Source organism: Octopus bimaculoides, chromosome 13 (assembly GCF_046866305.1).
Source record: "Octopus bimaculoides isolate indiv1 chromosome 13, ASM4686630v1, whole genome shotgun sequence".
NCBI classification, from domain to species: domain Eukaryota; kingdom Metazoa; phylum Mollusca; class Cephalopoda; order Octopoda; family Octopodidae; genus Octopus; species Octopus bimaculoides.
The window spans coordinates 17,900,186-17,919,260 of NC_142940.1; the positions used below are offsets into that span (position 1 = coordinate 17,900,186).

The window sequence follows — 19,075 nt, forward strand, 5'->3', positions numbered from 1 at the left end:
TTGATTTTAAATAATACACAGTCTTGATTCCAGGCAAGGAATGACCAAAATGTATGAAGAAATCAAAGCTTTTGTGAATCGAGTAGGTCTTAAACAGTCTCAGATAGCTGCCATGACAGGTAATAAACAACTTTTCAATTAATTCTTGTGTCGTTAATTATTGTTACTAGCTGTAATTTTTTTTATGTGCATTTTTAACAAGATAACTAATAACATAAATAGCTATCTATTGATCTGTTTGTCTATCTTTATGTTCCTATCTATCTATCTAGCCATCCATCTGGCCGTCAGTCTATCTATTCATCTATTGATCTGTCTGGTGTTCTGTTTAACTGTCTTACTCTCTACATCTATCTATCTATGTATCTATCCATCTATCTATCTATATATATATATATGTGTGTGTGTGTAAGGTCTGATCAATAAGTATCCGGACTGTTGCCATAGTAACAAAGCTAAAGCATGCAGAGTGAAGCCGCTTGGCACAGATTGACCTTGAACTCTGTTGTGCATATGCACTAAATTTTAACATTCTAGCTCACTTCTGCTATTTACAGCAGTGCTTGGAAGGAAGATGTGTAGCATGTGATCATTGCATTGACCATGACAGAGAAAGTTGTCATGGCGATACCTGCTCAGAGGCCAAGAAAGAATTTCAGAAAGTGTATGGAGAGGAATGTAAAGCCACACACAAGTGTACGAGTGGTTCAGATGTTTCCAAGATGGCCGAAAATTGTCAATATTGACGAACGTTCTTGGAGACCCACAACGGGCGGAAAACATCACTGACGTGCATGCAGCTATGAGGGAAAATTGTCGAATTACCATCCATGAGTTATCAGAGGATGTGCAGATTAGTTCCGGTTCAGTTCAGTCCATTATCACTGAAAATATGGGTTTAAGACATGTGTCTGCCAAGGTTGTGCCAGAACTGCTTTCAGCTGACCAAAAAGACACTCGGGTTTCAGTTGCACAAGATCTCCTGGATTGTTTCAAGAACAATGAAAACTTTTTGAAAACTTTGTGTAGGCCTCTGAGCAGGTATCACCAAGTTTTTGTCAAAATCTGATGCAGCTTCTCTGCTCAGCTTTCTCTGTTGTGGTCATTGCAATGATCACATGCTACACACCTTCCTTTCAAGCACTGCTGTAAACAACAGAAGTGAGCTAAAATGTTAAAAATTAGTGAGCATGCACTGCAGAATTCGAGGTCTATCTGTGCCAAGTGGCTTCACTCTCCATGCTTTAGATTCGTTACTGTAGCAACAGTCCAGATACTTATTGATCAGACCATGTATATATATATATGTGTGTGTGTGTGTGTATACACACACACACACACACACACACACACATTTATCTATCTGTCTGTCTAAATTGTATATGACTAATTAATAAAATGTCTAATTTTAATTTAACTTTGCTAATTTGAAATTATTTAACTCTTCCTTTCTCTCTTTCACCACTTAACTATATTTATGTGGGTATGTATAGGGGGGACGGGAATTAGATAATGTATAAGGTACAGATATTTTATTAAATGTCTGGACAGGATATTACATTCAACTTAGTGAACTACCGAATAACTACCAAATCTGCATGCTGTGTGGTATTAACATTCCTCTATTGCTTAATGTTTTTGAATCCAAGGCAAGGATCACACACACACACACACATATGCATTTCTTACTTACTGTCTAAGACAAATCAGAGTACCATGTTTCATCTGTACATTCCAGTTTGGCATTGTTTCTAAGGCTGGATGCACTTCCTTATACCAACTACTTTACAAGAGTTGTCATATATGTGTGTTGAGAAAGAAACATAGATGGATACACATACACACACACACACACACACACATCAAAAAAATCCCTTCTCAAGCCATAGACTCATAAGGCTGGTTTCCTGAATTCTGTTGGGGTATATATTCCTACTCCAGAACAGGATGTTGATCCATTGCAAGATTATTCATTTTTGCCAGCTGAATGGACAGGAGCAATGTGAAATGAAGTGTTTTACTCAAGAACACAGCGTGTTGCCCGGTCCAGGAATCGAAACCATAATCTTATGATCATGAGTGCAACACATGAGTGCAACACATGAGTGCAACACATGAGTGCAACACACCATAACCACTTAGTCACATGCCCTTACATATACCTGCATACACACATACACATATACATGCATACATACATACACACATATATACATACATGTATACATACATGCATGCGTACATACACACATACATATATGTATGTGTTCATTCATTTTATGTCCATTTTTCCATGTTAACATTGGTTGGGCAAATATTGAGGCATTGTTTTGCAGACGAATGACCATGTGTGTGTTTGTGTGTAAGTGTATACATATATATGTATGCATGCACACACATACACACACACATTTTAATTAAGTACTGCCAGGTAATAAAATAATTTTCAATTCTTAATAATAGAGGGTTTCTTTTCCTTTGAACTGTGTCTCTTATTTAGTACCAGTCTGAGGATTAAATGTTTTTAAGACTATTAAAGTGGTTTAATGATGACTTTATAGTATCGAATATAGTCTGGTGGTTCATTGGTCTGTCGTTCAACTACTATAAGGATCTTTTCGCATATCCGACTCTTTAAAATAGAGAAATATTTAGTAGCACCATCATCATCATTTAACATCCATACTGGCATTGGTTGTCCATACTGGCATTGGTTGGATGGTTTGACCAGAGCTAACAAGCTGGGGTGCTGCACCAAATTCCAGTCTGATTTGGCATGGTTTCTACAGCTGGATGCCCTTCCTAATGCTAACCACTTTACAGAGTGTGCTGGGGGCTTTTACCTGGCACTGCACGGGCACTTCGACATGATGCCACACAAGCACTTTGACACGGCACCACATGGGCACTGTTGCATGGCACCACATGGGCACTTGCACATGGCACTGCACAGGCTACATGATGTATATGTATGTACATGCTTGTATTCATGTATGCATTAATTGATGTCAAGATATTAATTAGCATCTTCTCTCTACACCTGGTATCATGTCACCTTCTTCAATACTACACCCACACTTAGTTGAGGGTGGCACGGTCTTGTCTTGTGAGTTATATAGAGACTTCACTAATGCTGGTGCCATGTAAAATGTACCCAGTACACTATGTAAAGTGGCTGGTGTTATGAAGAGCATCCAGCCAGGGAGACCTTGCTGCAGCAGACAATGGATGTTGATCTAACCTACTGGCTCATAAGCTGATGATGATAATGATGGTGATGCTGATGATGATGATGAAAGCATCATTTTGCAGTGAAGATTTTTCTGGTCTTTTGGTTATGGTCTCCAAATTATCCAAAGCGGTGTTTATAGAGGATCATATATATGTTTTGAACTCAAGATTCAATAGTTCAGACAATGGGGTAGGGGGGAGGGGGAGTATTAAGAACCGTCCAAAATAGAGTTAGTTGCATTGTTGCATTTAATGTACTTAGTCTCGGTGGTTCATTCAGTGTGTTTAGTAGCACCAATACATTTAGTATACTTCAATTATTGATCCATAATGATTGGAACTGAAATTCCACTTCACCCTATGATCGTATTTATTACAAAATGCATGTCAAGTTGGTGCAGCATTTGACTCTTGAGTATTTTATTTATTGATTAATTTATTGATTTAGACTAGTTATGATTACTTGATCACCGAACCAGCATTTATAAAATGCTAAGTTTTCTGCGTTTGATTATACAAATTGTGTTATAAATTATGTTAATTATTTCTCAAGAAAAGTTTCTTTTCTTGACAGACCCATCTTCTATTTGCTATTTGCCATCTCTAATTATCAGAACAGCTATTAACAGTCTTCTACCCACTTTAATCCTGTCTAATAGCTTCCATGTATTCCTAACACTTGAATTAATTTAAGAATTGGGTAACTACTCATAAAATATTTATAGGTGCCCAAGCATGGCCACAACCAGCAGGCTGGAACCAATAAAAGAGTAATTTAAGAAATGCTTTGATTATATCTTTTGTTTTACTTGCTTCAGTCATTAAACTGCAGCCATGCTGGAGCAACAGATAACTACCAACATAACATTTTGTTCGCAATTATCCAACACACTTTAACCCTTTAGTATTTAATCAGGCCTGAATATTCTATCTGTTTTATGCTAAAACTGACCAGATCCAACTTCTCACACCTACCCTACAATGTCATTCTAAAAATATAGTAACACACAATTGAAACCTTGAAGCTACAAGATAATGTGTGATTAATTCAAAACAGTGCGAATAAATAAGCAATGCATTTGATAAAGAGATATAAATGCTAAAAAGTTAATTCACTCATGCCAGACAAAGTTTCACCATTCCTCCTGCTTGATATTCCATGCAAAATGGAATATAATGTCTGAAGTTCTCTTTCTGTTCTAATATTCCTCTCAGTTACAAACCTTTGACCATTCCAACCCAAAGTCAAGATATACAACAAATATTCCAAATTGTACTAAACTCTTCTTAAAATTAGAAAATTACTATTTTTAAATCTCACAATGAGAGATATTCAGCAACAGTACTATGGAGTAAAGATTTTTGCCAACATAACATGGCAGTCCTGGTTTAGGACGAATGTTGCTGTAATTTAGCCCCAGGAGACATCGTCTCCTGCTGGCCATGCAACACGATCTGTATCCTTATATTTTCAAACAAGGGAATCTAGCACCCCCACTCAGCTCAAAACAATATAAGGACACAGATCGTGTCGTATAGCCAGCTGGAGATGATGTCTCCTGGGGTTAAATTACTGCAACATTCATCCTAAACCAGGACTGCCATGTTATGTTGGCAAAAATCTTTATTCTTAAAATGTCCAAATATTAGTTTTAAGAATTATTTGTTTAATCATCAAATTGTAAGTCTTGACTATGTTTTATTAGACTATTTTCAACACTTCCATTTCATTGCAGGTATCAGCCAATCCTATGTTAGTCGATACTTACGTGGTGAGTTCACAGAGATGTCCGAACGCTGTCGAAGAGCAATGTATGCTTGGTATGTTTCTCATAGGCAGCGCTTAGCCAGGGCACCTAGGTTCAGTTACGGTAAGTTTTCACATGAATTTTGTAAGAAGTTTTCATTGTTTGTTTCTTGTCCTCTTCTCAATGTAAACATCTTAAAATCAAATTCACCAACATTCACTTGTTGTCACCAACATTCACTTGTTGTCACCAACATTCACTTGTTTCCAAGCAAGCTAATATTTCCATATGGCCAGATATGTTTTTTTTACAGAAGATTGGAAATACACAATGTTGCTTGTATAACAATCGATGCTCACTTACAACTGTCACAAAATGTTTGTTAAGACAAAGGTACACACACATATATGTAAGGTTTTGTTTGGCTTTTATCTAGATACTGAATTTAATTTTCAGTGACTTAATTCCCTTAACCATAAATAGATGCTTTTCTTTTATAGCAAGAGGGCCACCATAACTGATGGGTGCCAAAGAAAAGGTAGCAAAGTCTCTGAAGATATCCCTTAGTGTCTGTTACATAAGCCATTACCAGTGGTCTGTTATAGCCCCCTGTTGTTATTTTGGTGGCATGCCATTCACTAGTTTGTCTTGTCATTTGAGAATACATGTGGGGGATGACTTTGGGGACAAAATGAGATCAAGGAAGAACTGCAATCCAACAGTACTGAACCTAGAACAAATTTTCCATTGCGACTGCTACAGCTGGGTCAGCCTGCCTCTTTTGGCTTCATCAGCTACCAGCAATCCAGCAGTCAAGCCATGATAATAGAAGTATAAACTCTGCAGTCAAAACATCAGGAAAATATATTGATCAGCAAATATTCCTGCATTTTTCTCTGTGGTAACCATAAACCATACCTAAGGGAGACAATTATGATTGGGGTTTTTTTTTAAGTGAATTTATTTTACTTCAATCGGTATCAGGTTACTTTAATCCTACCATATTCCTTTATTACCATTTTTGACAGTGACAGATAATATTCCTGTCAAAAATAACAAATAAGGAAGCTTGTATGTGATTCCAGATTAGAGTAGCTGCGTTTGAATGAGAGAGAAAGTGAGACTCGTGTGTGTGTGTTTGAGTAAGAGAGAGAGAGAGAGAGAGAGAGAGAATGAGAGAGAGAAAGTGAGAGGAAGAAACAGTCTGAATATGTTTGTTCTGTGTGTTCAAGCTCTTACCATATTTTCTGGCCTACATGTCAGCGTGTTTTCTAAGTTGAGGTAGATTGTTCAATGTTTAAGCCTACACACATTGTATAAGACAACCCACCGTTTTTGTTCACAGGCTTTTCTTGAGAAATCAGGACATTATTGGGGCTGGGATGGATCGGATCACCAGAACTTGCACAAGGGACATAGGGGAATGGAAGATTTCACAACAGGATATAAAAAGTTGAAAGAAAAAAAAAAAGATTTCTACTTGAAATAATGTTTAACTATTTCAAATTTAATTTTTAGTATTTTCCTTTTTTCACAATTATAATCACACTTCAGTATGAACACCAAGTTAGGGAAAAGTGGATTAACAATTTACTAAAATTTTTGTCCTATACTGTCGCGGTGGACCTGAAGGGTAAACACTGTCGATATCTTTCCAAATCCTACTGTATTTAACATGAAATTTGGTCCTCCTAAGTCGTCTTGAAGTATAATTTGAAGTATAATTTGACCTACCATTTTTAGTGGTGAATTTTGGTCTACAGAAATTTGATTTGTGTATCAGAAAATATGGTAATTCCAAATGTTAAAATTCAGCAGAATTGTGAGAACACATCACAAAACTGTTTGAAATTGTTTTGTGTGTTTGTATTTGTGACAGAATTCTTCTATACTTACAGGTACAAATGGCTTTAAAGGTATGCTATCTTCTGGTGGAGACGCTATGGATATTCAATTTACTCCAAAGAGGGAAAGGTTTACATTCCGAGAAAAACATCTAGAAGTTTTGGAAGCTTACTTCAAAGAGAATCAGTATCCATCTATGGAACTTCGTGAAGAGATTGCACACCTGTGTAATATGGCTCTCAGTAGCACAGGTAAGATATTTTATTTCCTCTTGAACTTAACTGATTATTATCATGAAATCTGTGAAAATGGAACTGACCTAATATAACTGGAAGCATGAGAAGTTCATATACAGGGGTGGGCAAAAGTAGGTATACAGTTGCTTGATATGAGTGGAATGTTCTTTTTATTTCTCTATTTTTTTTCTTCAAGATAAGAATTCTAAGAACATTCCATTCATATTAAGTAACTGTATACCTACTTTTGCCCATCTCTGTATTTACTAGTAATGGTTTCAAATTTTGACTCAAGGACAGCAATTTTATGGGGTGGGGGTATAAATCACATACACTGATCCCAGTGCTCAACTGGTACTTATTTTATCGACCCTGTAAAGATGGTGGAATTGAACTTAGAATGTGAAGAGTTGGAAGAACTGAAAAGTATTTGTCCCACATGCTAATGATTCTGCCAGCTTACTGCCTTATATTTATTAATAATATCTGGAACTTCATTTAATCAGCTATACTCAACCTTGTGTCATGATTGTCTGAAAATCTCACATTTCCTGTTAATGACTGATTGATATGTTTTGATTGATATGTTTTGCAAATTCGGCTTCATATTACATATGTTGAAGAATGAACAAATAAAGATAGAGAGATCTCTTTAGTCTTGCTAAAGACAAGACAACCTCTCCAGTACTGGTTGCTATGATAAAACACACCCAGTACACTCTATAAAGTGGTTGGCAGCAGGAAGATCATCCGGTCGTAGAAACTATACTTAAATAAGGAATGCATGGGTGTGACATGGTACCAAACATGTCCAGGTCTGCAGTAACTCTTAATGCAATTTAACTTGAACTGTATTAGCCTTTCCAGCCTATGCCAGCATAGGAAAATGTATGCAAAAACGATGGTGATGGTAGTCTCAGTGGAGACAACAACAGTGGTCGAGGTGGTAGATATGAAAGGAAGAAAAAAAGTGTTATTAGGAATAATGAATATCAGAAGTTATTTATCCTTTTGTAACTTTTCTGAAATCTTTTATGTAGACAAAAAACCTTCTTGTTTCTTAAAAACTGTTGGTGTTACATATTTGTACTGAAAATCAGGATCACACAAGTATTTACATATCAGATCCATATAAAGTTGTCTTCTTTATTGGATTGGTAAATGTTTAATTTTATTATCATCATTTAACAGCCATGTTCTCTGCTGATTTGATAAGATTAAATGGGCTCAAGGACTGCATAGTGCCTCAGTGTCTTCTTTGCAATGGTTTTTACAAATGGATACCCTTCCTAATGCCAACCATTTTACAGCATGTACTAGGTGCTTTTTTTATGACTCAACCACTTGTAAGGTCACCATGCTGCTTGCAAGACTGCAAACTCCAAGGGGGCAGGATACGCTAAAAGGTGAGGGACACAAAGGGATAAAGTGTGAGGAAAAAAGAGCCAGAGTAGAACAGGTTGCTTGCTATAGAGATGCTATATAACTCCTCACATTTTTAGAAAAGAAAGAGGAAGTGATTAGGTGGAACTGAAAGGTTATAAAAGATAGAATATGAACATTAAAAGGAATTGAATGATGTTTCTCTTGTAAAAGTGGAAAATAATTTTTATATAATTTCAGTATTATATCTTGGCTCGCAGAATCATTAGCACATGGGGCAAAATGCTTAGTCATATTTCATGTCTTTAAAATTTATGTTCAGAGTTCAAATCTTGCTGAGGTTAACTTTGCCTTTCATCCTTTCAGGATTTTTAAAATAAGTATGAGTTGAACACTGGGGTTATGCAAAATTTGAAATCAATATCATCTCTTGATGAGGTGTATTGAAATAATTTCTAACTTTAGCACAAGGCTGTATATTGGTAGCGTACCTTATGAAGGACAAAATCCCAAGTTAACCCTGAAAGTAGTTGAATTTAAAATAATAAACAATTTAACTAAATACTAGAAGTCACTCTACTGATTTTGCTACCCTTCCACTCTTCAGATGCATTTAAGATAATAATCATATATAATGGCTATAAATTGAATAACATCTTTCGGTTTTACTTTTTGCTCATTAGAGTGGATATTTCTCTGGAGGTTACCTGTTTTGAAAATTTGATGAGAACAGGTGTTTCTGTTAGAGGAATACTTATAATATAACACATACCAATAACTTTGCATACACTGCATTTCATATACTATCATAGTGTGTCTCTGCGTGTGTGTGTGTGTGTGTGTGTGAAGCATCTTATATATTAACATTGCATACACAATCAGATATAAGTATGTAACCTATTAGCATACTGTTGAATACTACTCAATCATTTGGCTGTTGTCTTATAATGTGAAGGTGCGTGGCTTAGTGGTTCAGGCATTTGGCTCATGATTGTAAGGTCTTGAGTTCAATTCCTGGCAACAGGTTGTGTCCTTGAGCTAGGCACTTTATTTCACATTGCTCCAGTCCACTCAGCTGGCAAAAATGAATAGTACCTGTATTTTGAAGGGCCAGACTTGTCACACTTTGTGTCACAGTGAACATCCCTGAGAACTACGTTAAGAGCACACGTGTCTGTGGAGTTCTCAGCCCCTTGCACGTTAATTTCACTTATCAGCTGGGACCTTCATCGTTGTAACCGAAGGAGTGCTCCCTGTCATATAATAATGTTGAGATTGATTAGGTTAGAATGAAAATTCTTTTATCATGTACAATATTATGACACGTGCACTGACATGTGGTCAATACAGCTAAGAGATAGATTCAGTAGTGTGAAAAAAAACAGGTAATGTTAACAAGATAAATCTCATGTTAGTCACACACATTTGGATGACAGCCGGTGTGTAGATGACAGGTACAGCACTAGTATAGAGATAATTAATGAAGAAGACTGAATAGTTTGAAATAGTTTATGGGAACAGAAACATCAGAAATATAAGTGGGTACTTGTGTTTTGGATGTATTATAGTAGTAATAGCAATACTTTTTTTTAACAGTCTGCATAACTTCAACTAACTAAATACTTTATTTTATAATATTTATCTCAACCATGCAGTACTAAAAGTTTTTCTACACATTACTGCTTCATCTAAACTTCTTCAAATTTCAAAGGACGTAAAAGACTTTTACACACGTGGGAAAATTTGACTGGGGACTGTTGCTGCTGCTACCTACGGTTGCTTTCAGAATAAGTGAGGGAGGGGAGAGAGTTTATACTAAGAAATAGAAGAGAGGGTGAAGATTCTCTTTAAGGGGGCAGAACTGCTTCAGGGTTTATAATTTTTTCACAACCACTGAAGCAAGAGGTGCTCTTCACAACCGCTGGTTCGTGAGATGGTTGTGATCTGTAATCCATTTTGTGTAAGAACCAGAAAGAGAAGTATGAACATGCAATGTGCATCTGCACACTGAATTCATGAAACAGAAGAGAAGTATACAAACACAATGTGCATGTCAAAATAAAATGGAGGAGTTATATGATGGTCTGCATGCCACACCTGACACCACTGTCATGCAGCTTTGCTGCAATTTTCTTGTTTTATTATTATTATTATTGTTGTTGTTGTTAATAATAATAATAATAATAATAATAATAATAATAATAATAATAATAATAAGGCAGTGAGCTGGCAGAATCGTTAGCATGCTGGATGAAATGTTTAGTGGTATTTCACCTGTCACTCCAGTCTGAGTTCAAATTCCACCAAGGTTGACTTAGCCTTTCATCCTTTCAGGGTCGATAAAATAAGTACCAGTTGAACACTGGGGTCAATGTAATCAACTCATTCCCTCCCTCAAAATTACTGCCCTTATGGCAAAATTTTAAACCATCATCATTACTATTATTATTTGAATAAGAGAGTATTCTAGTTCGCTTGAAGCATTGTGTATTGTTTGTAAAGAATAAAAAGTTTTGAATGGTACAACAATGCACTATAATACAAAAAATGGACTGTATACCTGTTGTAACTTGGTAAACTATAGTCTGATGATATTTCGGAATTAGAATTCCTTCTTCAGATCTTATTTGCTGGAGACTCTGCTTGAAGTTTTTTTCTTATGAAAGAGCATATGAAGTAATATTTCCATATAATCTTTTTTTTATAAGTGTCCTAATAGTTGTTTTTTGTTTTTCTTACCACAATTATTAAAACTTGGAAGGTTCTCAGATAAATTCTCTTCTAGGAATTAGAAACAACATTCTTTATATCATTTTCCCTGGAAATCAATGAAGGAGTATTTTCTTCTCTGTTTTTTTTTTTTAATTGAAAAAAGAAAAATCTTTTCTCTGTGCTTAGTGCCATGTTGTTTATTTAACGTTTTATTTAATGCTCTGCCCAGATATTATTTCTATAGAAAAACTCATTGTTTTTTTCATCATCAGACTAAAAATAGTTATGTTGTCTGCAAATTTTGGTCTGTCAGTGCAGCCACAGATGGCATTGCAAACAGGCACATAGAGAGAATACAAAAAACAGTTTTGTACTGTGTCTGCTCCCTTATTTAAAAAGATATATACTTACTATCCTTAATAATTTGTGGTCTGTTGGTTAGAGAAGTATTGAATCAGCCTGCAGGTGGAATTGTCTGGTCAGAGATCTGAAACAATCAGCACCAGCTTTGATAAGAAGATGGTATTAAAAGCTGGGCTGTATTTTGCAAGAAATAGTTTTACATAGTTATTATGGTAAATGTGTGCATCGAGATTTGTGTAAAATAATACATAATGCATTTTATGTCAACTAAATTTCTCAGTAGGTAAACCATACCTGTTGCTAACAAATTAAATATACAAGTAAAGATGACAAATGTGGAGTAAAATATAAAGACGGCAGATGTTCGTGTTTTCCCAACAGTGTAGATTGATTGTAACTTACTGAACTGTCAATAATACGGACCAAATTTGAATATAAGCCATAAAAATAATTAAAAAATTATGCACAGGGGAGATAACCCACATTCCATCCAAAATAATGGGAGATAACTTCTAGTGATTAGAAATAAAGATAAAATTAAAATATTTACCGTATATACTCGAATAATAGTCAACGTCATGTAAAAGTCGACCCTAGTATTTCACGAACAACAGGAAAAGTTTGTGGGTCAAGGTACCGTATTATCTTGTACGTAGAAATAACACTTACAAAATTGTGTGTCTACCTTACTGTAGCCTGCTCTATAGCTGGAATGCTTATATGATATGATAACACCTAGACCGAAATGCATTGATGTTATATTATGGGATATAAATTGATTTCACTCAGCTAGTCTGTTAAGTTTGATGGATAAAAGAGAAAGTGTAAATATTTATAAGAGCTACATGGTCTTGTTTATGGATTTTGTTATTTACTAGGATGTGTGTTTTGATGCATAGAATTGGTAATATAACTGTAAGTCAATGTGTTTTTGTTTTTATTCACTTGGAGGTCAGTTGGGCTTCTGCTGCTGATATGGTACTTTGGATTGTAGCTTGAATTCCAGTCCCTCAAAAGTAGTATCCATATAATAGTCGATCCCATAAATTTAATCTTAAAAAATGGTCCAAAATTTTCGACTTTTACATGAATATATATGGTAGATATTTATATCAAATTTATATTTATAATATATTTATTGTAGAATGAATCGTAGAGTAATAGGAATATTTGTTCTGTAATTATTACTTATTGGTTTTTGCTTGACCTAACCTTTCTGCAAAGAAAATAACTTATAGCCATAAAAACAGGATGTGTGAGATTACATACGAATTTTCTAATTTGCATATTGGCACTAATTTGACAGTTATTAATTTGAAAAAGAAAGGTTCTTAGAACTTGACACAGTCCCCAAAATTCATTCCACATTGAAATTATATTTTTAAGATTATACCTTGGCATAATGAATTGTTGGTTTCCATGCAGTTTTGACGTAAACACATATGGTGTTATTACAACAGATATTCAAAAAAAAATTTGTTCTCTTCTTTTTATTTTGAAGGCCGTTTTATTTTATAAAGATATAGGCACAGGCGTGGATGTGTAGTTAGAAGCTTGTTTCCCAGCTATATGGGTCCAGGTTCAGTTCCACTGTGTGGCACCTTGGGCAAGTGTCTACTCTAACCCTGGGCCAACCAAAGCCTTGTGAGTGGATTTGGTAGAAACTGAAAGAAGGCGGTGAACTGGCAGAAACGTTACCTCGCCGGGTGAAATGCTCAGCAGTATTTCGTCTGCCGTTACGTTCTGAGTTCAAATTCCGCCAAGGTCAACTTTGCCTTTCATCCTTTCGGGGTCGATAAATTAAGTACCAGTCAAGTACTGGGGTCGATGTAATCGACTTAGTCCCTTTGTCTGTCCTTGTTTGTCCCCTCTATGTTTAACCCCTTGTGGGCAATAAAGAAATAAGAAACTGAACGAAGCATGTTTTATATGTATGTATATATATCTATGTGTGTGTGTGTCTCTATGACAACTGGTGTTGGTTTGTTTATGTCCTTGTTACTAGCAGTTCAGCAAAAGCAAGCAATAGGATAAGTATCTGACATTTTAAAAAAATATAACAAGTTTAACTAAACCTTTGAAGGTTGTACCCTGCATGGCGACAGTCCAGTGACTGAAGCAAGTAAAAGATACGAAAGTTTACCATTCACTTACATGCATTGTTTTATTGAAACTGTTGAAATCCTTTGTTGTGTGTTTGAAGTGTGTAAATGAAAGATATTATGCTTTTCTTTCAGGCCGTGAACTGTGCGAAAAGGAAAAAGTTACACCTCAAATAGTATCTAATTGGTTCAATAACCGACGTAAAGAAATGAAAAAATTGGCCAAAGAAGGTAATTTTTTTAAGATGATTTCTTCATATTTATCACAAATATTTCCTGGAGACTATTAAACCAATTATTTACGAATGAAATGGAGTTTTTTCCCCTGTATATTTACTGCAGCTTTGCTATTAAAAAGGCATCAAGCTAAAGGAACCATGTCAAAACAGACACTGGAATATGATGCAATCCTTGGGTCCATCAGATCCTCTCAAATCATCTCACCCATTCTAGCATCAATATATATATATATGATTGATTCAAAACAATGTGAATAAATAAGAATTGCATTTAACAGAGTAATCTTAATGTTATATATATGTATATATATATATATATATATATAAATATGTGTGTGTGTGTGTATATATATATATATATATATATATATTTGTGTATATAAAAGAGACCACTAAGTGGTCTGTTAATGTGCTAGAAAAAGATCACTTAAAAAAATTCTCAAAGATTCAGCGGAGCAAAAACAGGCGGGTGAGAATTTTTACCCTATTGTGTTAATTAACCAAAATTGATATTAATTAAATTGATATTAATTAATATCGAATTTTTATCCTATTATATATATATATATATATCTTTCCTTTCCCGAGCGTCTAGTAACACAATCTGTATCATGTCCTCACGTTGTCTTTTTGTTGTTGTTTTTTTGTCTTTTTCCTTTTTTGAACTTATATATATATATATATATTGGGTATGGTAGGTGAATTCAGCAAAAATTTAGATTCGGGTGACTGTGGTACTTAAGTTGAGGCACCAGAATTTAGTACAGTATTATCCATACAATTTCAAAGTAAGGTGATTAAAATCAAAATAAGCAACAAGGATATCCAGAGGTAATACAGTATATAATAAACAACACTATTTATTCACAAATGCATATTTTTTTTTATTAAGCAAAGAGAGATAATTTCTGTCATTTCACTTAACCTGCTTATGTCCCTTTATTTTATCCATTTATCCTTTTACTTATGTATTCTGTCTTCCTTTCTCTATTTTTTCTCTCTTGATTAGGAGGTCTTGACTGCTCCCAGATCCTGTTGCCAAGCAGAGTACGCCAGAGGTCATACATGATAGATTTGGAAAACCAGGGAGAAAATACTACAAATGATAGAATATGTACGCCGTCACCAAAACCATCAGAAGGAAATGACGAGCACTCTAGTTTTGCTGCAGATGTTGCTGCTGTAAACCGAGCAATAAGTGCACTATCAGGTGAACCTCTAGATGGACCAATTCAGGTGAAACAGGAACCTGTAAGTGACAGTGATGAAAAGTCTCAGTCTTCCCAGCATTCTCTACCAATTGCTGTAGAATGAAAAAGAGGCTGCTGTCAATAGGAGAAAAAGATTTGAAAAAGAGGATTTTTTTGACAATGAATTTTTTTTAATGCATTATTTAGGTTACATACCATAATCATTTGGTGTACAGTTGCACATTGGAAAAGAAAGAAAAAAAAAGAGGAAGCCGGTTTTGAAAAACTGCTTCATCTTGTGTTCTTTTCCCAGTTCATTATATTCTTTTAAATTCATGTTTTACAACATACCAAGATTTTTTTTTTTTTAATTCAAGTCAAAGCTATGGGGAGGGTAATATGAGGGTGATGTGAAAATTAAAATTGGAAAGAAAGAAGAAGTGTACTAGAGAATGGAGGGGGATTTGTGTAAAGAGATCCTAGTAACAGAACATTCCAAAAAAAAAAAAAAAAAGATAAAAAAAGAAAATAAGAATTCAGAAATGAAATAATAGAATTGAATTAAATAATTGAAAAGTAGACATCATCAAATCAAAGAATTTAAAAAAAAGAAATGTGAGAAAGAAAAGAATTTTTTTTTAAATGTGCAAATCCCCCTCAAAACCTGTTATATATTTTAATCTGCCTGGGAGAATTAGAAAGTTTAAAATCTTCTCTGAGAGTATATATAAAAATATACTTTTAAGAAGAAAACAAATAAAAAAAAAATAATCATTCAAACAAAGCAAACTGAAACTAGTTCAAATTGAAAAAAAAAAACCTTCATTAGTCTATGTTGTTTTTGATGTTGTTTCATTGTCAAGATTTTGTCTCTTAACTATAGAAAATCCCCTCTTTTTTTTTACATATACGTATGAACAAGTTAATATTTTTTTATTTATTTATATTTTTGTCAAAATATATCCTTTAATATAGGATATATATTCTATGTCTGTATTTTCTGAGTGGTGCATCTATATATATATATTTGAGATGTTTTGTTTCAGTTTATGTTTAATTTTTTTTTTTTTTTTTAAAAACACCCAAAATTAAACAAATTAGTATGATGATGTCATTCCATTAGTAAAAATGATTTACAAAAAAAACACCCACAATTAAACCTGACCTCTATTTTGAGTATTACGTTTCTCAAGTGATGTTCGACTGAAGGCTGGAAATGTGCATCTGATGGTGTCTGGTCTCTCTTCAAATGAGCCCCACAATCAACATTTTGTTGAAGTGTTGAGTATGTTTAACCTTGGTCTCTTATGTTATGTATGTGTGTGTGTACATATATATATATATATATAATATATATGTGCGTGTATATATGACGTGTGTGTGTATTGAGAAAAAGTGCTCAATACTTATCTTTATTAATTTACATGCAGCTGAAGCTTCTTGTTTCTGTTATGTTCTTCGAGATGCTGCTTTCACTCGAGGAATGCGGCAGGACTGGAAAGCTTTGTGTCTGATTGTAATGAAACTTCAGCTTTTAACAAATCAAGACACATGCATACATATATGTGTGTGTGTGCATTTGTGTATGTATTTATGCCTACATGTGTGTGTATGCATATCTATGTATATATATCTGTGTGTGTATGTGTGTGCGTGCTAGGTATTGTTATCAGACTACCATCGCTCAGGGTTCTGTATGTTATTTCAGTTGATCACTTAGGAGAAGCTACAACATAATCTCTCAGTTAAATACTTCTTCAATCTGTTGTTATTATTATTATTATTATTATTATTATTATTATTATTATTATTATTATTATTATTATCATTATTACTATTATTATTATTATTATTAATTTTCATCGTAATCATCATCATTTAATAATAATAATAATATTAATAGTTATAACGTTTAGCCTACTGTCATACACAGCAATGCTGTATGTATTCTGTGAAATGAGCCTATGTTCTGGTTTCAATTTCCAGTTAAATCTGTTTCACATATGTTGCTAATACCCTAGGTATAGTCATAAACAGCATGATTTCTCAAATCCCTTGTAAAACAAAAATTCAAAGCTTTATACCTATGTACAAATTATTATTATTATTATTATTGCTACTACTACTACTATTATTATTATTATTATTATTATTATTATTTAATATAACACAGTCAATAATGAGATCAAATCAGTCAGAGCATGATAAAGTCAAGCAATATTTACTAGAGTATTATGATGCTTTGATAACTACTCAAATGCACTGTAGAATATTAATTTGTTGTGAATTAATTTTGTACTGATTTGAATTCCTTTTGAATACTCAAGGAAAAATGTAAATGTAAATTTCAGTTTTGAAATTTTGAAATTGGAAAGAAAAAAAAAAAAATCTAAGTAAAAAAAATTTGTAAAAATAACTAATTGAATGAATAGCATACTAAAGATATAGGTGAATTTCATACATTCACATACAACAATATATACATATATATATTCATACACACACACACACACACACATATATATATATGTTAACATGTACATAATATGTACACACATATATATATAAATATATATATATACCTACATATATACATATACATACACATGCATGCATATGTATGTATCTATGTGTGTGTATATATATATATATATATATATATATATATATATATATATATATATATATATATGGACACATGTACGTACATACATACATATTACATCTGCACACAAGTGAAATGGTGCATTACTTAAAGCAAGAGAATGATTGATAGAGTTGAGGTTACTGAAATTTTTAACTAAAATCCACGGGTAAAAACTAAACTATTTGATAGACTTAAGGAACCATCTGCTGTCTTCTTTCAGGATAATACAACCTAAATTGCCTTAGCTTTCCCCCAGCTGAATGCAGGCTAGGCTCTTGCTGGAATTAACTCAGGGACTTATTTCAGAAGAACTAACATATTAACATGGATATATATATTAAAAAAAGAAAAACTTTAAAAAAAAGAACATTATTTTCCTTCTTTCTCCCACCCCCCAACAAAAAAAAAGAAAGAAAACCAAAACAAAAGCAAGAAAAGAAAAAGCATCTATATATACATGCATTTATCGTACATTTGTATTTGTCTGTTTGATTTTTTTTTTAATCCATCTATTTATTTATTTCGTGTAGTGCTTGTGTGACTGCACAAATATCTCCATTTTACAGAATGTATATTTTTAATTATATCAGTATATTTTGTTCTTTTTTTACACCTTTCGTCATTGGTTAAACAATTTGCTACATCAAAAATGATTTATATTTTCCCTTTTATTCTTGATTATTTTTTTCTTTTCTCTACCTTTTTTTTTTTTTTTACAAAACAGCACATGTCAGGTGAAAGATATTTTTTTTTTTTATGTATGTGTACCTTTAAAAGATTCATGGCTGGTCAAATTGATCAGGTGTCAAGTAACCAACCAAAGGGTTTCCAGGTTTGTATGGTGCCACTAGCTATGTGCCAAGGCACTTAACACTTACCAGCTTAATCCACCTAACTGTCAATAACTGGTATGAGTAGGTACAGCCTTACCACTGTATGCAAAGGAAGTACTGTAATAATTACAAGTGTTTCATTAACTTTTATAACTGAGTTAACATTCTTTCAGGATGGGCTTTGCCAGGCTGTCTTGCTTTAGATACACTCAATGGAGGAAAAATCTTCATATGGTACCCCCATATCCCAATTGTCTTTTGATTCACTCACTTTTGAGAGATTATGTTTCAATGTATCTATACATAAACGTGTGTAAATACAAGCGTGTCTATGATGAATAATTAAGCTATTATTGGGAAACACTGAGGTGGTGAACTGGCAGAATCATTACTCTGCTGGACTAAAATGCTTAGCGGTATTTCTTCCAGCTTTTTGCATTCTGAGTTCAAATGCTACTGAAGTCGATTTTTACTTTTCATCCTTTCAGGGTTGATAAAATAAGTTACCAACTGAGTATTGGTGGGGATCAATGTAATTGACATATT

General features: G+C 33.8%; 1 protein-coding gene across 2 annotated transcripts; it reads left to right on the forward strand.

Moving 5' to 3' along the window:
- Nucleotides 1-15,663, forward strand: LOC106883276 (homeobox-containing protein 1). 2 transcript variants are annotated; one of them, XM_089361546.1, is made up of 5 exons: nt 1-119; nt 4,968-5,102; nt 6,896-7,075; nt 13,756-13,851; nt 14,869-15,663. In XM_089361546.1, the coding sequence occupies exons 1-5, from the start codon at nt 41-43 to the stop codon at nt 15,171-15,173; spliced, it is 795 nt and encodes a 264-aa protein (XP_089217672.1). In that variant the 5' UTR covers nt 1-40; the 3' UTR covers nt 15,174-15,663. The 2 variants fall into 2 exon arrangements, with proteins under 2 accessions (XP_089217672.1, XP_089217671.1); XM_089361545.1 differs by having other exon boundaries at nt 26-119; nt 6,878-7,075.
- Nucleotides 15,664-19,075: the final 3,412 nt, after the last annotated feature.

Coding starts and splice junctions, on each gene's coding strand:
- LOC106883276 (XM_089361545.1), top strand. CDS start 41: ATGACCAAAATGTATGAAGAAATCAAAGCTTTTGTGAATCGAGTAGGT. Junction 5,103..6,877: donor GGCACCTAGGTTCAGTTACG/GTAAGTTTTCAC, acceptor CTATACTTACAG/GTACAAATGGCTTTAAAGGT. Junction 7,076..13,755: donor TATGGCTCTCAGTAGCACAG/GTAAGATATTTT, acceptor CTTTTCTTTCAG/GCCGTGAACTGTGCGAAAAG.